The sequence below is a fragment of the Heterodontus francisci genome, chromosome 47 (assembly GCF_036365525.1).
Source record: "Heterodontus francisci isolate sHetFra1 chromosome 47, sHetFra1.hap1, whole genome shotgun sequence".
NCBI classification, from domain to species: Eukaryota; Metazoa; Chordata; class Chondrichthyes; order Heterodontiformes; family Heterodontidae; genus Heterodontus; species Heterodontus francisci.
In genome coordinates, this window is record NC_090417.1 from 16391808 (window position 1) to 16410466 (window position 18659).

The 18659-nt window shown below is 43.7% G+C and overlaps 1 protein-coding gene across 2 annotated transcripts in view; it reads right to left on the reverse strand.

The window, feature by feature from the left end:
- LOC137357191 (annexin A4-like) overlaps positions 1-18659 on the reverse strand; it is a 63441-nt gene that overhangs the window by 9619 nt on the left and 35163 nt on the right. For both annotated transcript variants that reach the window (XM_068023331.1, XM_068023332.1), the window contains exons 5-12: positions 18408-18521; positions 14235-14325; positions 13518-13597; positions 12423-12479; positions 10390-10483; positions 7013-7108; positions 6859-6917; positions 5132-5254 (exon numbers count right to left, since the gene is read on the reverse strand). In XM_068023331.1, coding sequence (XP_067879432.1) covers positions 5132-5254; positions 6859-6917; positions 7013-7108; positions 10390-10483; positions 12423-12479; positions 13518-13597; positions 14235-14325; positions 18408-18521 — 714 coding nt within the window. The remainder of the gene's footprint in view (positions 1-5131; positions 5255-6858; positions 6918-7012; positions 7109-10389; positions 10484-12422; positions 12480-13517; positions 13598-14234; positions 14326-18407; positions 18522-18659) is intronic.

An 18659-nucleotide genomic window follows, 5' to 3' on the forward strand; every position in this document is an offset into this window, starting at 1 on the left:
AGTCATGATCTGCATTAGTTTATCCTGGGCCCTCCCTTGTAGCAGATCCCCTTTGTTGTCTTTTTCTTATCTGCATTTCCTCTTTCCAACACTTTACCGATTCAATTCGCCACTTACTTTGAGCCTTCGTTGTTAACTTTGAAAGCTGCTAATACACTGAAGAATTTCTACACCTGGCCAGACACATTGAGGGGCTCACTTTCACAACAGGTGGGTTTTACTTGGAAAATCCAGCACGGAGATTTCCTTGGTGCGTTCCAGGTCATTACTGGCTTGCGTTCACAAGCAAGATGGGCAAATGTCAGACGTGGCTCAGGTGGAAGCTGTCTCCTTGGAAGCAGAAGGTCATGGGGTCAAAGCCCCACTCAGGTTACATGAGCCCTTAATCCAGGCAGACCAAGGAAGTGCTGCACTGTCAGCTGTGCTGTTAAACAGAGGCCTGTCTGCCCTCCAAGATGGCTCTAAAAAAAAAAAAAAGAGATCGCATGGCACTATTCAAGTACGAGCCCACGAGTTCTCCCCAATGTCCTGGCCCTCAATCAACTTCACTAAAATGAAGCAGGTTATCTGGTCCTTTATCACATTGCTGTTGGTGGGATCTTGCCATGCACAAATTGGCTGCTGCCTTTCTTACATTACAGCAGTGACAACACTTCAAAAACAATTCACTGGTTAAGAACTTTGGAGGAAAGACTGCCAAGACTTGCATTTCTCTAACCCCTTCCACAACCTCAAGATGTCCCAAAGCGATTCACAGCCTTGACCTTTTGATGCGTAGTCAGTGCAGGAAGGACAGTAACCAATTTATACACAGCAAGATCCCACAAACAGCACTATGACAAGGAGCAGATAATCTGCTGTATTTTAGTGATGTTGACTGAGGGATAATTCTTAACAGGAACACTCCCTTACTCATCTTCTAAACAGTATGTGGCACTGAAAGAACTTCCTGCTGGATTAGGTGACAGATTCCACATCACATGGGGCAAGGCGAATGAGCAGTTTTTGGAAAAATAATTAGTCTTCAAAAAGGGAGGGGGATAAATGTTTAATATGATCAGTGTGGTCAACCTCAGGAACTACACGTCATTGCTGGCATCACAGTTCGAGATAGCTGGAGGAAGGCTGTTAGAAATAGCTCGCTCTATAAACTTGATTGGGACACATGCGCCGTGCAGCTCCAGTACAGATCCTGCATCTTGATAACACAAGCACCTGACAAACCAGCCACAGCGTGCGTCACTTGACCTCTGGTTTGATTCCCAACTCAACCGACAAGTCAGCGTCAGTGAAACAAATAACAGAATTGGCACATCATTTCACCATTTCCAAACAATTGGCTGGATAAAAGGCATTCAAAAGGTCAGATAACAGATGCAAATGCGCTCTCTCGTCCCTGACTGAGACAGACCAACAAGTCTCTGCAGTCACCGTCAATGATCTGAACAGGGAATTCGGAGAAGTAGGCCATTCAGCCCCTTGAGCTTGTTCCGCCATTCAGTAAGATCATGGCTGGTCTGTTTGTGTCTCGAATTCCACACTCCCATCTACCCCCCAATAACCTTTCATTCCCTTGCCTAATTAGAATCTATCTGCTCCACCTCTTTCAATGACCCTGCCTCCACCGCCTCCCGAGGCAGAAGGTTCCAAAGTCACACAACCCTCAGAAAAAATTTCTCCTCATCAGTCCTGAAAGGCCAACCTCTAATTTTCAAACAGTGCCCCCTGGTCCTGGATTCAGCCAGAAGAGGAAACATCCCCTCCACATCCACCTGGTCAATACCATTCAGCATCTTATAAGTTTGAATCAAGTTTCCCCTCGCTCTTCGAAACTCCAGTGAAAACAAGCCCAGTCTGTCCAACCTTTCCCTAAATGACAACCCACTCATTCCAAGTTTCAATCGAGGAAACCACCTCTGAACCACTTCAAAAACATTCACATCCTCCCTTAAATAAGGAGACCAAAACTGCACACAGTATGAGATGTGGTCTCACTACTGCCCTGTATAACTGAAGCATCACATCCTTACTTTTATTTTCAATTCCTCTAATAAAAAGGATAACATTCCATTAGCCTTTTTTAAAAAAAAATTAAACTTACTGTACCTGCATACTAACTTTGCGACTCCGGCACGAGAACACCTAGATCCCTCTGCACCTTGGAATTCTGCAGTCATTCTCAGTTTAAGTAATACTCTGCGTTATTCTTCCTGCCAAAGTGAACAACTTCACATTTTCCCACAATATACTCCAACTGTCAGGTTTCTGCCCACTCAACCAACCAACCTGTAACAGTCTGTAACCTCCAAATGTCCTCTTCACCATATACTTTCCGACCTATCTTTGTCTGGTCTGCAAATTTAGCTACCATGACAACACTCCCTCAACTAAATCATTGATATAAAGTGTGCAAAGTTGAGACCCCAGCACAGACCCTTGTGGGACTCCACTCATCACATCCTGCCAATCACAAAAGGACGCATTTATGCATTCTTTTCTGCCAGCCAGCCTGCCGATCTTCTATCCATACTAATATGTTACCCTGACACCATAAGCTCCTACTTTGCACAATAACCTTTTATATGGCACCTTGGAATTCCAGAAGGCATTTGACAAGTACAGTACATCAACAGGCTCCCCTGTATCCACAGCACAAGTTACTCCTTCTAAGCACTTGAATAAACTGGTTCACACGTGACTTCCCTTTCACGAAGCCATGCTTACTATTCCCGATTATCTTGTTTTTTTTTCAGTGCCCAGCTATAGCCTCCTTAAAATGATCAATTTGAACACCTTCCCCATGACTGACATCAAGCTAGCTGGCCGACAGTCACCAGCTTTCTGCCTACCCCATCTCGAATGGAGTGGTTATATTTCGGACTTTCCAGTTTGATGAAACTTTTCCAGAATCCACAGCATTTTGAAAGTTAACACCAACACCTCTACTACCTCATTAGCCACCTCTTTTAAAGACCCTCGGATGAAGGCCAGCAGAGCCCAGGCACCTGTCAGCCTGCAGCTCTATCAGTTTGCTCAGTACCACTTCCTTGATGGTAATTTCACCATGTTGCTCTTCCTTGCACCTCCTGATTTACAGCTTATTACTGGAATGTTTTTTTGTATCCTCTATAGTCACTACTGCTTTATTCTTGTGTGCAGTTAAGTGGTGATTGAGTTCAGATGGAAAAAAAATAATTGATTTGCACAGAAATTATAAGGCATTTCACAGTTTGGGTGAACTGCTCGTGCCTTCTTCGTGAGGCATTTCAGAGTAAAAGATAAACCCTGTGGATTCTACTCACAGGTTAGATTGTTGGCCAAGTGCAGATTAAGCTCAGCTCACAATAGAGCAGAGGGGCAGAAATATGAAGATTTCCAAAGGTACTAGGGCTGATGGAGATTAGAGATAGGGAGGTGGCAAGGCCACAGTCATTTGAAAGCAAGAGTTTTGGATTTCAGGCACTGCTGGAGAGGTCACTGGTAGTCAGTGAGGACTGGAGATGCAGAGTGATCCCCTGGAACTGAGTAGTCAGTGAGTCCTGTAAAAGCTACAGTGAGGTACAGGTAGTGGAGTTTTCTACTCTACAGGCTTCAGCCTAACAGATGCCTCTGCTATTACAACAGCTTTGATGTAAAATCACAGTCAGCACTGATTCCTGGGGAGACAATCAAACTCAGCAACACTATTTACACAATACATTCAAAGCCTATTACTGAGACACACTGGTAGAAACTGCCTTGCAAATCGCTGTGTCCCAATCCTGCTTAAACCCATCAAAATTGATTAAATACAGACAAACTAACTGCCAACAGAGGCACAATATTACACATCAGCCACACAGATATAATAAAACCACAAGACAAGCTCATAATACACTGCAGAATTCTAATGGAAAAAGGAGTTTTTCTGAAATAAACTGAGGGGAACAAGTCCTTCATATTCCTTTCAGTTCCATATCTTACTTTCAAAAGAGTCTCAAGTAAATTATTTTTGCCTGACATTTGTGGGTTTTGGTTCCTCACCCAGCATGATCGTCTTCCACACTATCCAAGAACATGCTTTTGCCTGCACATGCTCTCAAACCTTCCACAGAACTTGTGCCTGATGCTTCCTTTCCAATACACTTGTCATTCAAAAGGGTTGTGAATCTGGAGAATTCTCTGCCCCAGGCGATGGGAACCTAACATAAGAAATCGGAGTAGGAAGAGGCCATTCAGCCCCTCGAGACTGCTCTGCCATTCAATATCATGGCTGATCTGATCCTTGCCTCAACTCCACTTTCCTGCCTGCCCCTCAGAGCCTGTGACTCCCTTGTAAATCCACCATCTATTTAACTCAGCCTTAAATATGTTCAATGACCCAGCTTCCACTGCTCTCCTGGGGAATGAAATTCCTAAAGGTAAACAACCCGGAGGGAGGAAATTCCTCCTCATCCCCATCTTAAATGGGAGAGCCCTTATTCTGCAACTGTGCCCCCTAGTTCGAGATTCCCCCATCCTGATGCTCCATCCTTCAATATATTGAAGGCTGGGATAGACAGATATTGTCTCCCAGGGAATCAAGGGATATGGGGAGAAGGGAGAAGAGTGGAGTTGAAGACCAAGATGAGTCAAGTTTGCATTGTATGATGGAGCAGGATCGAGCGGCTGTATGGTCTACTCCTGCTCCTTACAGTTCCCTCCAAGTTCCCCAACCAAAAAGGTTGATTCTTTCAATTTGTTAAATCAACCTGGAGATTTGAACTTTTTATAGTCAACATGACAGTCTGATCCCGTTTCATTCTCCCACTATTCTGAGGCGAGAACACAAGAGGCTCAAGTCCACTGAGGGAGCAAAGCGCAATCACAAGGGCCTCTGTTCAGCACACACTGCCTTACAAAATATTGGAGTGAAGTCTCGTCCAGTTTTTAGAAGCAACATGCTCCAGAATAAAAAAAAAGGCGCTTTTCAACGATTGTTTGGGTGAAAGTGGGCAGATTTAGTGATCACCTTTACTTCAAACATGGTGGAGATATTGTCAGTCTTCGCCCCGGTTCCACATGTGAATGCGATTTAACACAGGATTCCTCCAGGAAGATCCAACTAGTTAGCAATCACCGCTAACCTGTCTCTTACTAACTAGTCACTTACCTTGATAAACGAGTACAATGACTTTCCGTACATCCTCTGAAACTGCTCTCTAATGTCCAACATGTCAATCTCACAGCGGGAAACCATGACTCTGATCAAGGTGTTGTCATCTGTACCAGCCCCCTAATATCAAGGAAGCACAGGGTTAGACAATCTCGGCTTACTGGGGAAAAGCCGATCGAAATCTTGGACTAAATCGGATTTTGGCTCTCAGCCATCTGAAGGTCTGTAGTTAATCAGCCATGCCTCAATGGGTAGCACCCTTGTCTGAGTCAGATGTTTGATTCACACTCGAGTGCTGAGCCCAGAATCCAGTTTGACCCTCCCAGTGCAGTACTGAGTGCTACATTGATGGAGTTGCTGCCTTGCAGGTGAGATGTTAAACTGTCTGCTCTTCGGAGGTGGATGTCAAAGAGCCCATGGCACTGGTTGAACAGCAAGGGAATTCTCCCTGGTCTCCGGGCCAATATGTATTCCCCCAACCAATATTAAAGAGATTTTCTGCTCACTGCTCTTAAATGAATCCTTGTTGTGTGCAAAATTCTGACATTACAACAGTGACTACACTTCGAAAACACTTGGGAAGCCCCGAGATTGTGAAAGGTATGTCAGAGATCAAAGCCTTTCTTATTTTCTTTATGACACTTGGTAGATAACCCAATGCTTATAAAGCAGTATATCCTCCATCTCATGCTGAGAGGCAGCACCTCTGACAGTGCAGCACTTGCTCAGTACTGCACTAAGACAAACAAGCTAGACTTGGTGCTAGTGTTTCTGGAGTGAACCAGTGACTCAGAGGGAAGGGTGCTAACCACTGGACAGTGTGACAAGTCACCACACAAGGCAACACAGGAAATGGGCAGGACACTCAGACACATACACTGTAAAATTACTGTATCGAGCAAATATTACCAAAATATATACTTGTCCCAAACTTCAGTCATTTGATGTAAAGCTGCGCGTGACAAACTCTGCATTTCAACATTTGAACCAAAGTCACTCATCAGCCTCATGGGTACCTGGGCACTGAAGGCGGAATCATCTGGAGACAGAGACGTGCTCTCTGCAGCAACTATGAGCAGTCTGACTAGAAACTTGCAGTAATATATGCAAAGTTGAACAGGCAGTTCACGCGAGGTCACAAGAAATGGTTTCTCGAGCAGCAAAAGCTCAGTTTGCAATTCGTTGTGGATTCATTAAAAAAAAACAGAAACCTTCCAATGCCACACAGTTAGTGAAAAACACCTCATGCTCGCAAGGGTCGAAGCACAGCTTTAAATTGACACCCAGAAAAATCACCTGTATCTTCAAATCTCATGAAGTCGAACCCCTGATTCCAGGGACAACACTTCAATACACAAATGTTGATACAAGCAAACAAAAATTTCTCAGCTGACTGAATAGGTTCCAAAAAAACAAATGCAGCATTGACAATGCAAAGATCGTGCCTGCTGTATGTTCAGGGATGTGCATTCGGTTGCAGCACAGGCAGTCTCCGTAAATTGGAGATGAAATAAACTCCTGGCTCATACAAATCCTGTTACACCTTGACAAACTACTTACGGGGCTTGGAAAGTAGACTGAGGCATTAAAGGAGGACTCAAACTGAACGCAAGCCACAAGTGCCCTCTCTTGCTTGACTATCTGTTCAGTGATCACTTGAGTGCACTGCAAAAGCTACACAGGAGCGATTATAGCACATTTAAACTGGAAACCTGTCAGTTTACCTTCATAGACTTGTAGAGCCTCTCTGCAAAGTAGGCAGGTTGGTTCTTCATGTTCTTAACTGGGAGAAGAGGAAAGTATTACTGCAGAGCCAAGTGTACATCAGAAAAGGAAGCTCAGTAAGACCAAAAGGAGAAAGGGAGCATGACAACTTACCAACTGCTAGTAAAGCATTTTCCAGACTGCCAGACATCTCTCCCTTAACGCTGCTCTCAATGTCCTTGTTGGCAATCTTCTTGTACTCCTCAAACACTGTTCACAAAAGAGACCACACTGGCAATGAGGTCGAGCCACTGGACGTCAGTCAACACAAGTCGCAGCTCAATCAGACTCATACTATACACAAAGCCATTCTACCCATTGTCGACAGAGCAATCCCATTCATCTGCCTTTTTCCACACCCCCGCCACCTCCCCCAAAGAGCCCTGCAATCTCATCCAGCCTTGAAGTCTACTCCTGCCAACTCTTTTAGCCTGCTCAAGGCAACTGCACTATCCGTGGCCGAATCGACCCACCACAGCTCCCGCCACCATCAAGGGGTCAGCGACAGCAGCACAAAAAGGGAGCCAGCTTGCAGGTTTCAGTCTCCTGGGATCTCAGCTGAGCCAGCACTAGTTAAAAACTGAAGAGCAGTTGCATTTGACGTCAGTGCACCACATGCCATCAAGCACCCTTCCCAAGACACAGGCCCAGGCTGGCAGGGAGACGATGGGATGAATGGCCTCCTTTCTGTGTCTGAAATATTTCCATGTTTCTATGTCCAGGGCTCACTACAATCGAGATGGGAGGTTTGCCCTGAGTCAGTTGAGAAGTAGGGCCATTACAATCCACCTCAATAGCTTAGGGTTTCGGGGAGATGAAGGGGAATGAAAAGATCTAGCTGTGGTTCATACTCCTGACCATTTGCCATTGATTCCTTTCCTCAAGTGTTCATGTGAAGCATGTGCAAGGGTAATTATCTTCCTCATGCTTATCTGGGCTTGTCGACAAACACTATAGCACAGGAGTCTGACATTCAGCCCATCGAGTAAAAGGGACTATCCTACAAGTCCCGGTCCCCTTTTTCATGTTTGTCTTTTAAGTCTGCTGCACTCTTTCCAAAACCCTTCTAGATTGTGCATTGCCCATTTCAGATGATAACGCCCCTTCTGGATTATTAAAAAAAAAATCTCCTCACCTCTTGCTCAATTATTCACAGGGGAAGGTCAGGAAACCCCCCCCGAGAACAATCCAAAGATATGCTGATCAGAACCCACATTTCATCTCTACAGCCTACTCAGCTTGTGCACTATTTGTTGTGAAATTTAGTTCTTGTAACAGCTAACTCTAGATTGTAGGGCTGAAGGGCCTCTTCCTTTCTGTGCAACTTGAATGTCATTGGGATCCCCAACTTGGTCACTCCATGGTCCTGACTCACTGACCAATGGAAATATTTGACCCTGTACTCAGAGCAGTGGAGTGTTCCATTATCCTGGGCACAAGTCAGGGTCTTCAGCAGAAGGTGAAAGAAGCTTCTATGAAGAAGATTTACTCTGTCTGCACAGACAGATGTAGAGCAAAACATTTCAACAGTTGGCGATGCTGCCAACTGCTCAGTTAAGTGGGGTTGGTGTCTGAGCACGAGTGTAGGAATTTCTCACCAGTCTGAGTTACTGCTCCACTGGGTAATGAGAACCATTCATTTCACGCAATAATATCTCATCTTAGGTACTTGGAATTATCTGTGGAGGAGAAAGACTTCCATCCCCAGTCAATACCTGGGCATCTCACTTTGGAGAATGACAGTGTTATATTCAAACTGATTTGCTGGCCAGGCTCTGACTCCCTCCGAGCAGCTGACGGAGAGAGCTTTGCCAGAGGAATGAGATGAACTAATGTATTTTCTTCATAGCATGACGTGACTAAGGATTTCTCTGCCAGTGCTTCCTTGGGAATGTAGGAGAGCTGTTCTGAATCGGATTTCATCTGTAGCACATTTCAATCAAGGGACGAAAACTGTAGACCGAAAGCTAAAATACGGCATATTTAGACAGGTCTTCTGTGATGTGCTTAGTGAGTCGGAGGAGAGTGTATCAGTACAGCTGAAACACGGGAAGCAATTATCTCGTGACAATAAGTGCATTCTGCACACAAGACCTTGCTGTGGTTTGGAGAGAAGCGTGCTTGCCTAAAATCAGGTTGTGGGTTCAAAAATTCGAGGCCAAGACTGCAGCGCTCGTACCGAGGGAGTGGTGCATTATCTCAGGTGTTGTCTTTCAGATCAGATGTTAAACCTAGTCAGCCCTCTCAAGCTGGTGTAAAAGATCCTGTGGCACTACTTGAAAGAGCAGGGAGCTGTCCAGACCAAAATCCAACCCTGAAATCAACTTCAACAGATTTTCAGATCATTGTCCCATTGCTGTTTCTGGGATCCTGCTATGCCCAAATTAACAGCTGTTTCCAACATGACAGTGACTGCACTTCAAAAAGTCTTGCTTTCTACACATTTTTCTGATTCATGCACACATACAATATACTTACCTATCAACACAATAGGATTTATGTACCAATATCAATATAAAATAGGAACCTATCGAAAATGTACTTCTACACAGGTAACATAAACCCAGACACTTGGAAATACATTTCATTAAATACAGCTTGACGAGAGAAAACATTTATTAATCAAACCGAGTGAGACCTATACGATTCAGCAATTGGATCAGAGGGGAGAAGACACTAAGTAGAGAAAAAAGGTTTATAGCGGAAAAGGGGAGGGGCAGCAAACCAGTTTGAGATTTGCATCCAACTTTTCAGAAACTCAGACTGAACCTTTCCTCTTGGAAAGCAGGGCTGTGACCCAAGGCTTTCAGTTCTCAAGGGGCTCATTGGATCAGACTTTCTTCATTCCAGTAAAATAAAAAGGCAACAGCCACAGTGCTGTCAACTTCTGTTATCAGGAAGGAACAACAGAGTCAAAGGCAGCTGAGAGAACATGAAAAGCTTCACTGGTTGTAAGCCTATACAATGTTCTCAAAAGGAAATAATCCACATGGACAGACGCACGAGTACTTAGTAAAGATAGACACATTTGCACAGCAATTATCACAACCTGAGCATGTCCCAAAAATGCTGGTCAGCCAGAGAAGTACTTTTTCCATGTGTAGACACTGTTTATAATGTAGGAAATGTGACAGCTAATGTTTTCCACAGCAAGATCCCACATACATCACTAGATAAAACAATCAGTTTAGTAATGTTGGTTGAGGGATAAATATTGGCCAGGACAGAGCTCCCTTGTCCTACTGGGCCTCTGACATCTCAGCTGATGGACACTACCTCTTGTCTGTGCAGCAGTGGAACTGTCAGACTGCAAGCCATCCATAACCTTCTGACAGAGACATGTGTCTTGATCTTAAAAACTGCAGAGATGAAGAAATTTTCTGAAATTTAGCCATGTGTTCTTGGCAGAACACCCAAACACATCAGGGGCAAAGTCAAAATGGTTTGACAAACACTCAACTGAATCAACACTTGACCCAGCAAAAGCTCACCTCTTCTCAAATGGGTTGGGTTCCTGATACAGAGAATACTCAAGAACGCAACTTCATCAGTCCCCCATTGCTTCTCGCCAGCCTCGTACAGGGTCTAGTTTACAATGAGACAGACAGAACAAGTTGCAGTGAGACACTTTCAGGAATTGGTAGTTATGTCACCCACACACACCCTTGGAAAATTTAATTTCATGATCTTTAGCCAGCAGTACAAGGCAGGAAACAACCAAGTTAAGCATACTTCTGTGTAACAGACTTCAGAATGATAACCCATGGACATGATATCAAAAGGCCCCGAAATCTGAAAACTGAATAGATCACAACATGGCTATACCCTGACCTCAGCCTGCAGTTTTTAAACAAATTAGATTTTTCGTTCTAGAAAGTATTTAATACAAGTCTGTCGGACAAGTTTCGATGGTGTGAAAGGTATGTCTGAGTGACAAAGAAAGTCATGTCGCCTTAGATTGTATTGTAGTGACTGGAGATAAAGAAAGTGCGCACACAGTCCATGTATTGTTTATAATTAGCCAATAAAACGTGTGCCTGTGAACAGCATGCTTGCGCGCTCCTGGCCTATTTGAAAGCTGCTGCATTTGCCAGTGTTGTCAGGACTTCTAACTCCATTTGTGATTTCTTGGTTTTGTATTATTTGTTTCCATGCTGTAACTTTGCAGTATCGGGCGTGGTCGGGTGATGAGCAGTGCAGGGAGAGGGGGAGAAATTAAACCATTAAAAGCCGTGCAGTGGAGAAGAGCAAAAGCAAAAATAGTCATTGAATTAATTCTTGCACTGTCTTTAATCTTTGGCTGCTTTGAGTTTAATGCAGGGCTGTGGGACAGTACACCTGAATGAGGGCCAGGAGAAGCCTTTTGAAAGCAACATCATGGTTATGGAGAGAAATGTAAAAATGTATTTTCAGCCAGTACAATGTTAAGATGTAAAGATAGTCAGTGTTTGGACGACTTAGGTCATGGATTCTCAGTTCAAGCTGCTGCAATCATCTACACTACAGTAGGACAATAAGCTGCCTGTCGATTGTAAGGTACCACAAGTGGAATCATTTATATTTCCAAGTGTTTTGGGCTTGTGAAGGCAGGTCTAAGTCTGGTTTCCCATGACTGGAAAAGTCCAAAGAGACTTGTGTGGAAGGTGGTCAGGGGAGTAAACAGGAGTTAAAGGGTTAAAAGGCAGATGAATATTGTCGCCCTCTGTCTTCATGACATGTTACTACAAAGGTTTAAATTTCAGTGACTTTCAGCTGTTAGTAACCACCAGACAAACCTGGAACTAACTGATGACAAAGGAGTTTGCTCACAGAAGCACATTAAAAGGAAGGATGCTGTTGGTCCATTTATCCTAGTTTTCCACAACCTCAACCAGCTTACACAGAACAAGAGGAGTTGTGAAAAGATCGACAGCACTAATGCATTAGCTCAAAAGCAGGGTGAGCTGAAGCAAGCTGTAAATCCTAGTCAGTCAGTCAAACCGCCTCCACCACACTCCTCCAATGCACTGCCTCATCAATTTTACACAGGCCTGACTTCCCTTCGCAATTTGACGGAGTTGTAAAACATACTTTGAGCAGCTGTTTCCAGCAACCCAAGGAGCAGCACAAGAGGAGTGTGAATGTCTCACGGACGATATCAACAGATTCCAATCTGCAGCTGAGCTGGGAGGGATCAGACCAAGTGGAAAAGCAGCTGGAGATGTGCTGGGGGTGTGGCAAAGCCCCCAGGTAACTGGACTCAAAGAGAAAGGACGACACAGCGTGGAAGTAATGAGGTCAATGCATCGGGACTGATCAATATTGCACCAAACAGAAATCGACAGAGACAAATAGCAAGGAATTACACCATCACCGAAAATCAGGAGGAAATCCCTCAATACCCGATGCTGCCTATGTGGGTTCCAGACTCGGGGTAACTTACTCTTGTTTAGTTAAGCCTCTGGATTTCTGGGAGATTAAACCATTACTATGAACTAAATTCTTACTAACACCAGTTTCCAGGTGGGGAAATGCTGCTACCAACCTGTGCATCCTTCTTGGCTTGCTCCTCATTCACATGAGTTCCTTCATCTCGGTTTCCCTGTGAAGAAGCAATCGGTTGGGTTTGGATATTATTAGTGCACATGGTTCATTAAAATGAGCAAGGAGCCAGCAGTGAAAATGGATCACATCCCTTCTTTCTTTGGTCACCTTCAGCTCAGTGACACACTGCTTTGTAATAAAAAGGTCACACCAGTGGAAACCACAGTCATACCACAGAGGCTTGTGGTCAGCTTGTGCCTGGAGTCCATTACCACTCACTGAGCATTCCAGGCAGCGTCAAAAGCCACCAGGCACATCCTCAAGTCTGCCTGGTCTCCATTACAAAGAGACTGGAGAAACAGACACATCAACCCTTGATAAAAAAAGGGGACTGTTTTTAAACCAAAACCATCCAATAGGAAACTGGCCTTGTATTCCACACAATCTCAGTCTCCATTGGCAATAGTGTAGTGGAATATTGGATAGTGTGCAATTCTGGCATTCTGCCTGAATTCGGCCATTGGTTTCCAGCCCAGAGAGTTAGGTTCACATTGCTCCTGAAAAGTCCACATGGGCATCTGGTAGTTCGGAATGTCTATGATATAGATATAGTCAAGCTAGAAAATGGAAGGAATCTGCTTGACTGAGACTAAAAGGGACACAGGCTCCAAACTAAAAACAGACAATTTTGGAAGTATATCACACAGATTCAACTCCTGGACAGAGCAGTGAAGGTGAAAGAACTGAATGCTGCAGGAAGGTAGTGGGGAGAAGGCTCTTTAATGACTAGTTAAGATTGGTGAATGACTCCTCCCTGCCTCTGATTCAAACTCTCCCCCATGTTTCTCTCAAAGAGTCAACCATGGAGTACACTGGTTTCAGTACTACTGAAATTCTCGTCGGTTTGCCATGCCAATATTAACACTTGATTTTCTGAACGTCAATTCCAATCAGATAGCATATTTCAGCAGGGAAGCTGCACTGGCAGAGGTCACAGGTCAAAGACAGAGCAAGATCACAACCTCAATTGTCTGATGCTTTATCAGATGGGTGCCCTGACAGGATTGAGAGGTGAACTTGCTGGTCTCTTCCTTACCGTTGCTAAGGATACCAGCACTCTCTGGAACATATGGGAAGTGTCCCCAGAGATGTCATCTTCAAGATTCTTCCCAAATTCTGAAAAAAAGTGAAACAAAACCTCCATTGTGAGCAAAGTAGAGTTAACGAGAGAAGCAAAAATACCACAAATATTTTAGTTCCCCTCCTGAGAAATTACAGCCACCATTCTGTATTTCACATCTGCTAAGCATGGTCAAATATGGACACAGAAGCAACACACTAATGTCTTCATTCTAAAAGTGTCATTCTGGTGTTCAAAACCTTCAGTCACCTTTCCCAGTACTAGCTGTTACCTCCTCCAGCTCTTATAACCCTCTAGAATCACCACATTCCAATTCTGACCTCTTCTCCCTCCCTTTATTCCTACACACCACCACTTACTCTGCAATTACCTCCCTCTCCTTCAATTCAACTCTCCTTAAAATAAGAGAAAATCTTACACCAAGCTTTTGCTCGCCTGTCCTAATGTCTCAGTCTTTGGCTTGGAGTCAATTTTTGTCTGCGACACCCCTATTATCTGCAAGGTCTCAAAAAAAAAAAAAAACACAAGTTCTCGTCAATAAAGCAAACTCCATCACAGAATGCCACAAGTAAGGCTTCATCTCCCAGCCAACTCAAATAAGTGCACTGTTTGAGGGAGAAGGGGTTAAAGCTGCCGAACAGGAACACTTGGAAATTGTCAAAAAAAAAGCACCTTTCTTGTAAGTGGCAACAATCTGCTGGATTTCTCGATTGTTCCGTGAAGCCAAAATTTCAATTAAACAACCTTCATCAGTCCCAGCACCCTAGGGAGAAACACAGTTGGTCACACCTTCTTTGCAGATTTCACAGCAACACATTACATTGATGACAGATCAACACAACCTCCAGCTTAAAAAAAACAGCACAGCATCCAGATCAGCAGTGAATTCAAATGATTTCACACATCCACTTGGAGCTTCTCCATGGCTCAAAATGTTTTTATGGCTGCAAAAATATTCCAGATATTTTGCCTTCTGGCTGGAAGCAGTCTTGGAATAAATGACCTGTATTTTGGCATGTCCAACAGCCATTTTACACCAACAACATTCTAATGATAATCAGTTACATTGAATTCTCTTTTGTTGGACTTAGGTTGAGGGAAGAATATTCACTAGGACTGGGTTCACTAACAGTTGTGATGCTGCGGAGTTTATTTTTTGGGCTACTGGTCGAGGCAGAGAGCACAGCATTGTGAAAGATGAGATGGGTGGATAAAAGGGACACTGGGACAGGCTGGGTACCTGCCATTAGGTCTGCTGACAAATGTGGAGCAAACACACTAATGCTGACTAATTGTGGCTTGTTTAGGTGATGTCTGCCTCTTGTATGTTCTGCATTTGTGAGCAGCCTGCTCTGTTGAACATTGTGAATCGATCGGAATTCCAGAAATGACGAATAAATGTGTCGTTGCTCAAAGCAGAGGCAGATTTCTTTCAAGTCACCAAAATGCAGACAGGGTTCTCAGTTCCACGTCGCACCCAGGGAGATGCCTGATCAATGGCCCATGACCAGGAATGACTTTGTTTGCTGAAGGAAGTTTTATCTTGAAATATTGATTTGACTATATTGAAATATGACATTGAACTGAAGTTCAACGTTTGGGCTGTCATTTACCTGCTAGTAATTGGTAAGCAGAGCTTCTCGTATCTGGTGTCAAGCTGGAGGGAGACAGGCACCAATAGATTTGAATGTAACAGTGACTCAGGTGGAAAAAAAAAAGTCAACTGAAAGAAGGAGCTAGTCTTCAAACACAATGTATTTTTAGCAAAGATAAAAGAAAGAGGATAAAACACCAAATTCACAAGCCTTGAAAGAGATTACAGGTTAGTGAGCTTGTGAAAAACTGCCAGAGAAGGGAATCCATGCAGGATCAGACTGGAACCTTTAAGAATGGTTACTGCATTCATGAACTCTTCAGAAGGGAAATTGGAGAGGAGATATCAATCTCACTTGCACAGCAAGAGAAATCATTGTCTGTTTTACCCATGAGTTGAGGGGGTAAAAATAGCCAGGACACCCAGGAGAATTCCACTGCTCTTCAAAAATAGTGGCCATGGGATCTTTTACATCAACTTGAGGGGGCAGATGGGGCCTCAGTTTATCATCTCATCCAAAAGAGAAGACCTCTGACAGTGCAGCACTCCCTCAGTATTGCACAGGGACCATCAGCTGAGATGAAGTTCTCAAGTTTCTGATGAGGATTATAGCTACAACCTTCAGACTCGAGTGTGCCAAGGCTTAGAATTTCCAACTCCTCAGTAGGTATATGCCCCTTCCTCAGTGGGCTCAGAAAGGTTTGACTCCTGGTTTGAGCCCAGGTGAGTGGATCTTTAGTAGAACAGTAGGGACCTCACAACTAACAACAGTGACCCTGGGGAAGACAGTAGCCTCAGGTTTCCGACTCTTGGGTCACTGTGGGGCAGGTTGCACGCCATGTGAAGACAGGATTTCAGTCAGCAAAAAAAAAAAAAAAAAGATAGTCACAGGCAAACTGCCTGCACGTGCTTGGCTGGCTGCAACGCAACAGCCATTTGAATGCATCATTAAAAGCCTGTCACTGCACATGGAGTTATACCACAGCATGGCTTCAGGAGACAGAAGAAAACTGAAAAAGATCAAAGCAGAGATTTATCGAGCTCTCTTTCCCAAATATATCTGCGTTTCAGCAGTGAACCAAGGAACTCATTTGAAGCTGTTCAGTAACGAGACAAAAAAAAAAATGACAGTCATGGTAAAGGAAGTTGTACTGTTGCCAAGTTCAATGCCATAGATTGAAAATACAAGCAGCAGGGGTCCGATTTAAAACTGTATGGAGCAATGATGCAGTTTCCAGTCACGAAATTGTCGGGAGTTTGAGGACTGAAATAATTTGAATTTCAGTCACCAAACTAACGGATTGGCAGATTAACGGAAGAGGATTAAACAAACAATGTAGAAGTCAGCAAATGAAAACACGCTGGCTTGCAGTGAACCATGAAACCAAAAAGCACTGGCTAAGGCTGCCTTGTTGCCTACCAATAGAGAACATTGTCTGGTTTCTACAACAGTTTAGATAGAAGCAGCAACATACATTGCCCAAGGACTCTAACAGGAGGATTTCAGTAGTTCCTCCAACTACAACATCCCATCAGCAACAGTCACTGAACAGATGTGAACTGTGGCCATTTTTTCACCCTGTTCCAAGGGGGACAGCATCTGAACATCGCCTCCGCGGCATCAGTTTCCTCATTCCACAGGCCTTGCCATTGCTTTCCCTGCCCAACACAAAACTGCACTGCTAAATGGTTTCAGTCACATGCAGTTTGATGGTGAAATCGCCCATTGTACAGACATGCAATTTGCTTCTTGACTAATCAGTCTCTCTTCTCATGAGAGACACCAGATCTCAAATGAAACCATGAAACAGTCGCTCGGTCAGGCTTTGAAAATCCAAATACCTGAACAGTCAAGGGCAGCAGAAGTCAAGGACTCTGTTTGGAAAACAGCGATTACCCACATAGATATGTAATGATAATTACTTATTTAAGACCCAGATGGCTGCCTAATGACACAATATAAAGTGTACACAAACAGCAGGGAAATAGGAATCAGAGCAGCAGCAGCCAGGGAAAGCAGCCAAACAGCATTGTTAATATTTGAATTTTCTTTTGTGCGAGCACATTTTCTAAATGGGAGAAATAGTGGAGTGGGGCCAAGTCAGTGTCAAATTATCAGCTTCACTGGAACAGAAGTTGACAGCTTGACTCTGTGCAAGAACAGAGGGAAACACTGATAAAGTAGAAGTATTTCATGGTGTAGTACAATCTTTAACAAGTGAGGATTCGCTACAGTTTGAGATTTTTGTAACTTCCAAATTAGTATTGGCACATTTCAAGGCAATAAATGATAACATGTGGCATCATCGTCACCACTTTTTAATTACTACAACAATTTTGTCCTTTGAAAATTCATGTGGACATGAATAAATTGGTTATCATGAACTCGACTTCCAGCAGCTCCTGAACAGAAGAAACATGGCAACAGGTAGAGGCCATTCAAGCAGGTTCCGCCATTCAATGAAGTCATGGCTGACTGGTGACCTAACTCCACCTTTACCCCTTCATAACTTTGGTTCTCAACTTTTAAATTGGAAATGAATAGAGTTAACAATTGATCTGGCATCAATTGCCAATTGCAGCAGAGAGCTCCCAACTTCTCCCACCCTTTGCCTGAAGGCATTTCCCAATTGCATTCTTGAAGTCGAGCTGTAATTTTTAGTCTCTGCTCCCTCAACTTAGACTCTGCACGAGTGGAAATATTCTATTTAATCCATCTGTTAGAGGTGTGAAAGGAAGTTTTTGCGACATTTCAAAGACCTCCAAGTTACAATGAATTGTTTGAAGGTGAAATGACTGTTTGTATTATGTACACAAGATCCCCCACACAATGAGAGGAGTGATTGATTTTGCTCTTGATAGAATTGCTGAAGGACGACTGGTGGTTTTTTCAACTGGTTCCACTGGATCTTCACTTGTCCATCTACCATCAGCAGGATAGGCAGATCAAACCTTGGTTTCACGTTCCATCTCCTCAATATTGTGCTGGAGGAGTTTCAAACTTGGGTTAAGTGTATCCAAGGAACCAGAACTGAATTCCACCTTTATAACCCCTGCACTCCAGCTAGCCCTTAAAGATTAATATGGGGTCAAAGATCAGAATGTAGGATTCTTGCCTTTTTCACCTGAAAATCAACACATCATAAATCAGAGCTCACAGCTAATACATCCGTAGTCTGCAGTTAGCCGTACCTCGTTCAACTTTCCTCCCAACATGTTCAAATATTTACATGGAGAGTGTCCCTACGCACCTTTATTGCTTTCTTGAGCTCGTGTGCATCATACATGGTAGGAGTCATCAGCAATCCAAGGACAACCTGTTCAAAGTTGCCCGATATTTCAGACTTCAAGTCACTGATCAGGTCCTGGATCAATAATGGGAGGGGAAGAAAGACGAGATATCAAATAGACTGTGATCAGTTAAAGGACTACACATTAACCCGGAGGATAGCCTTGAACCGAAACAGTTGGTTTCTGCGTATTTTAATCATTGTCAGTCTGTT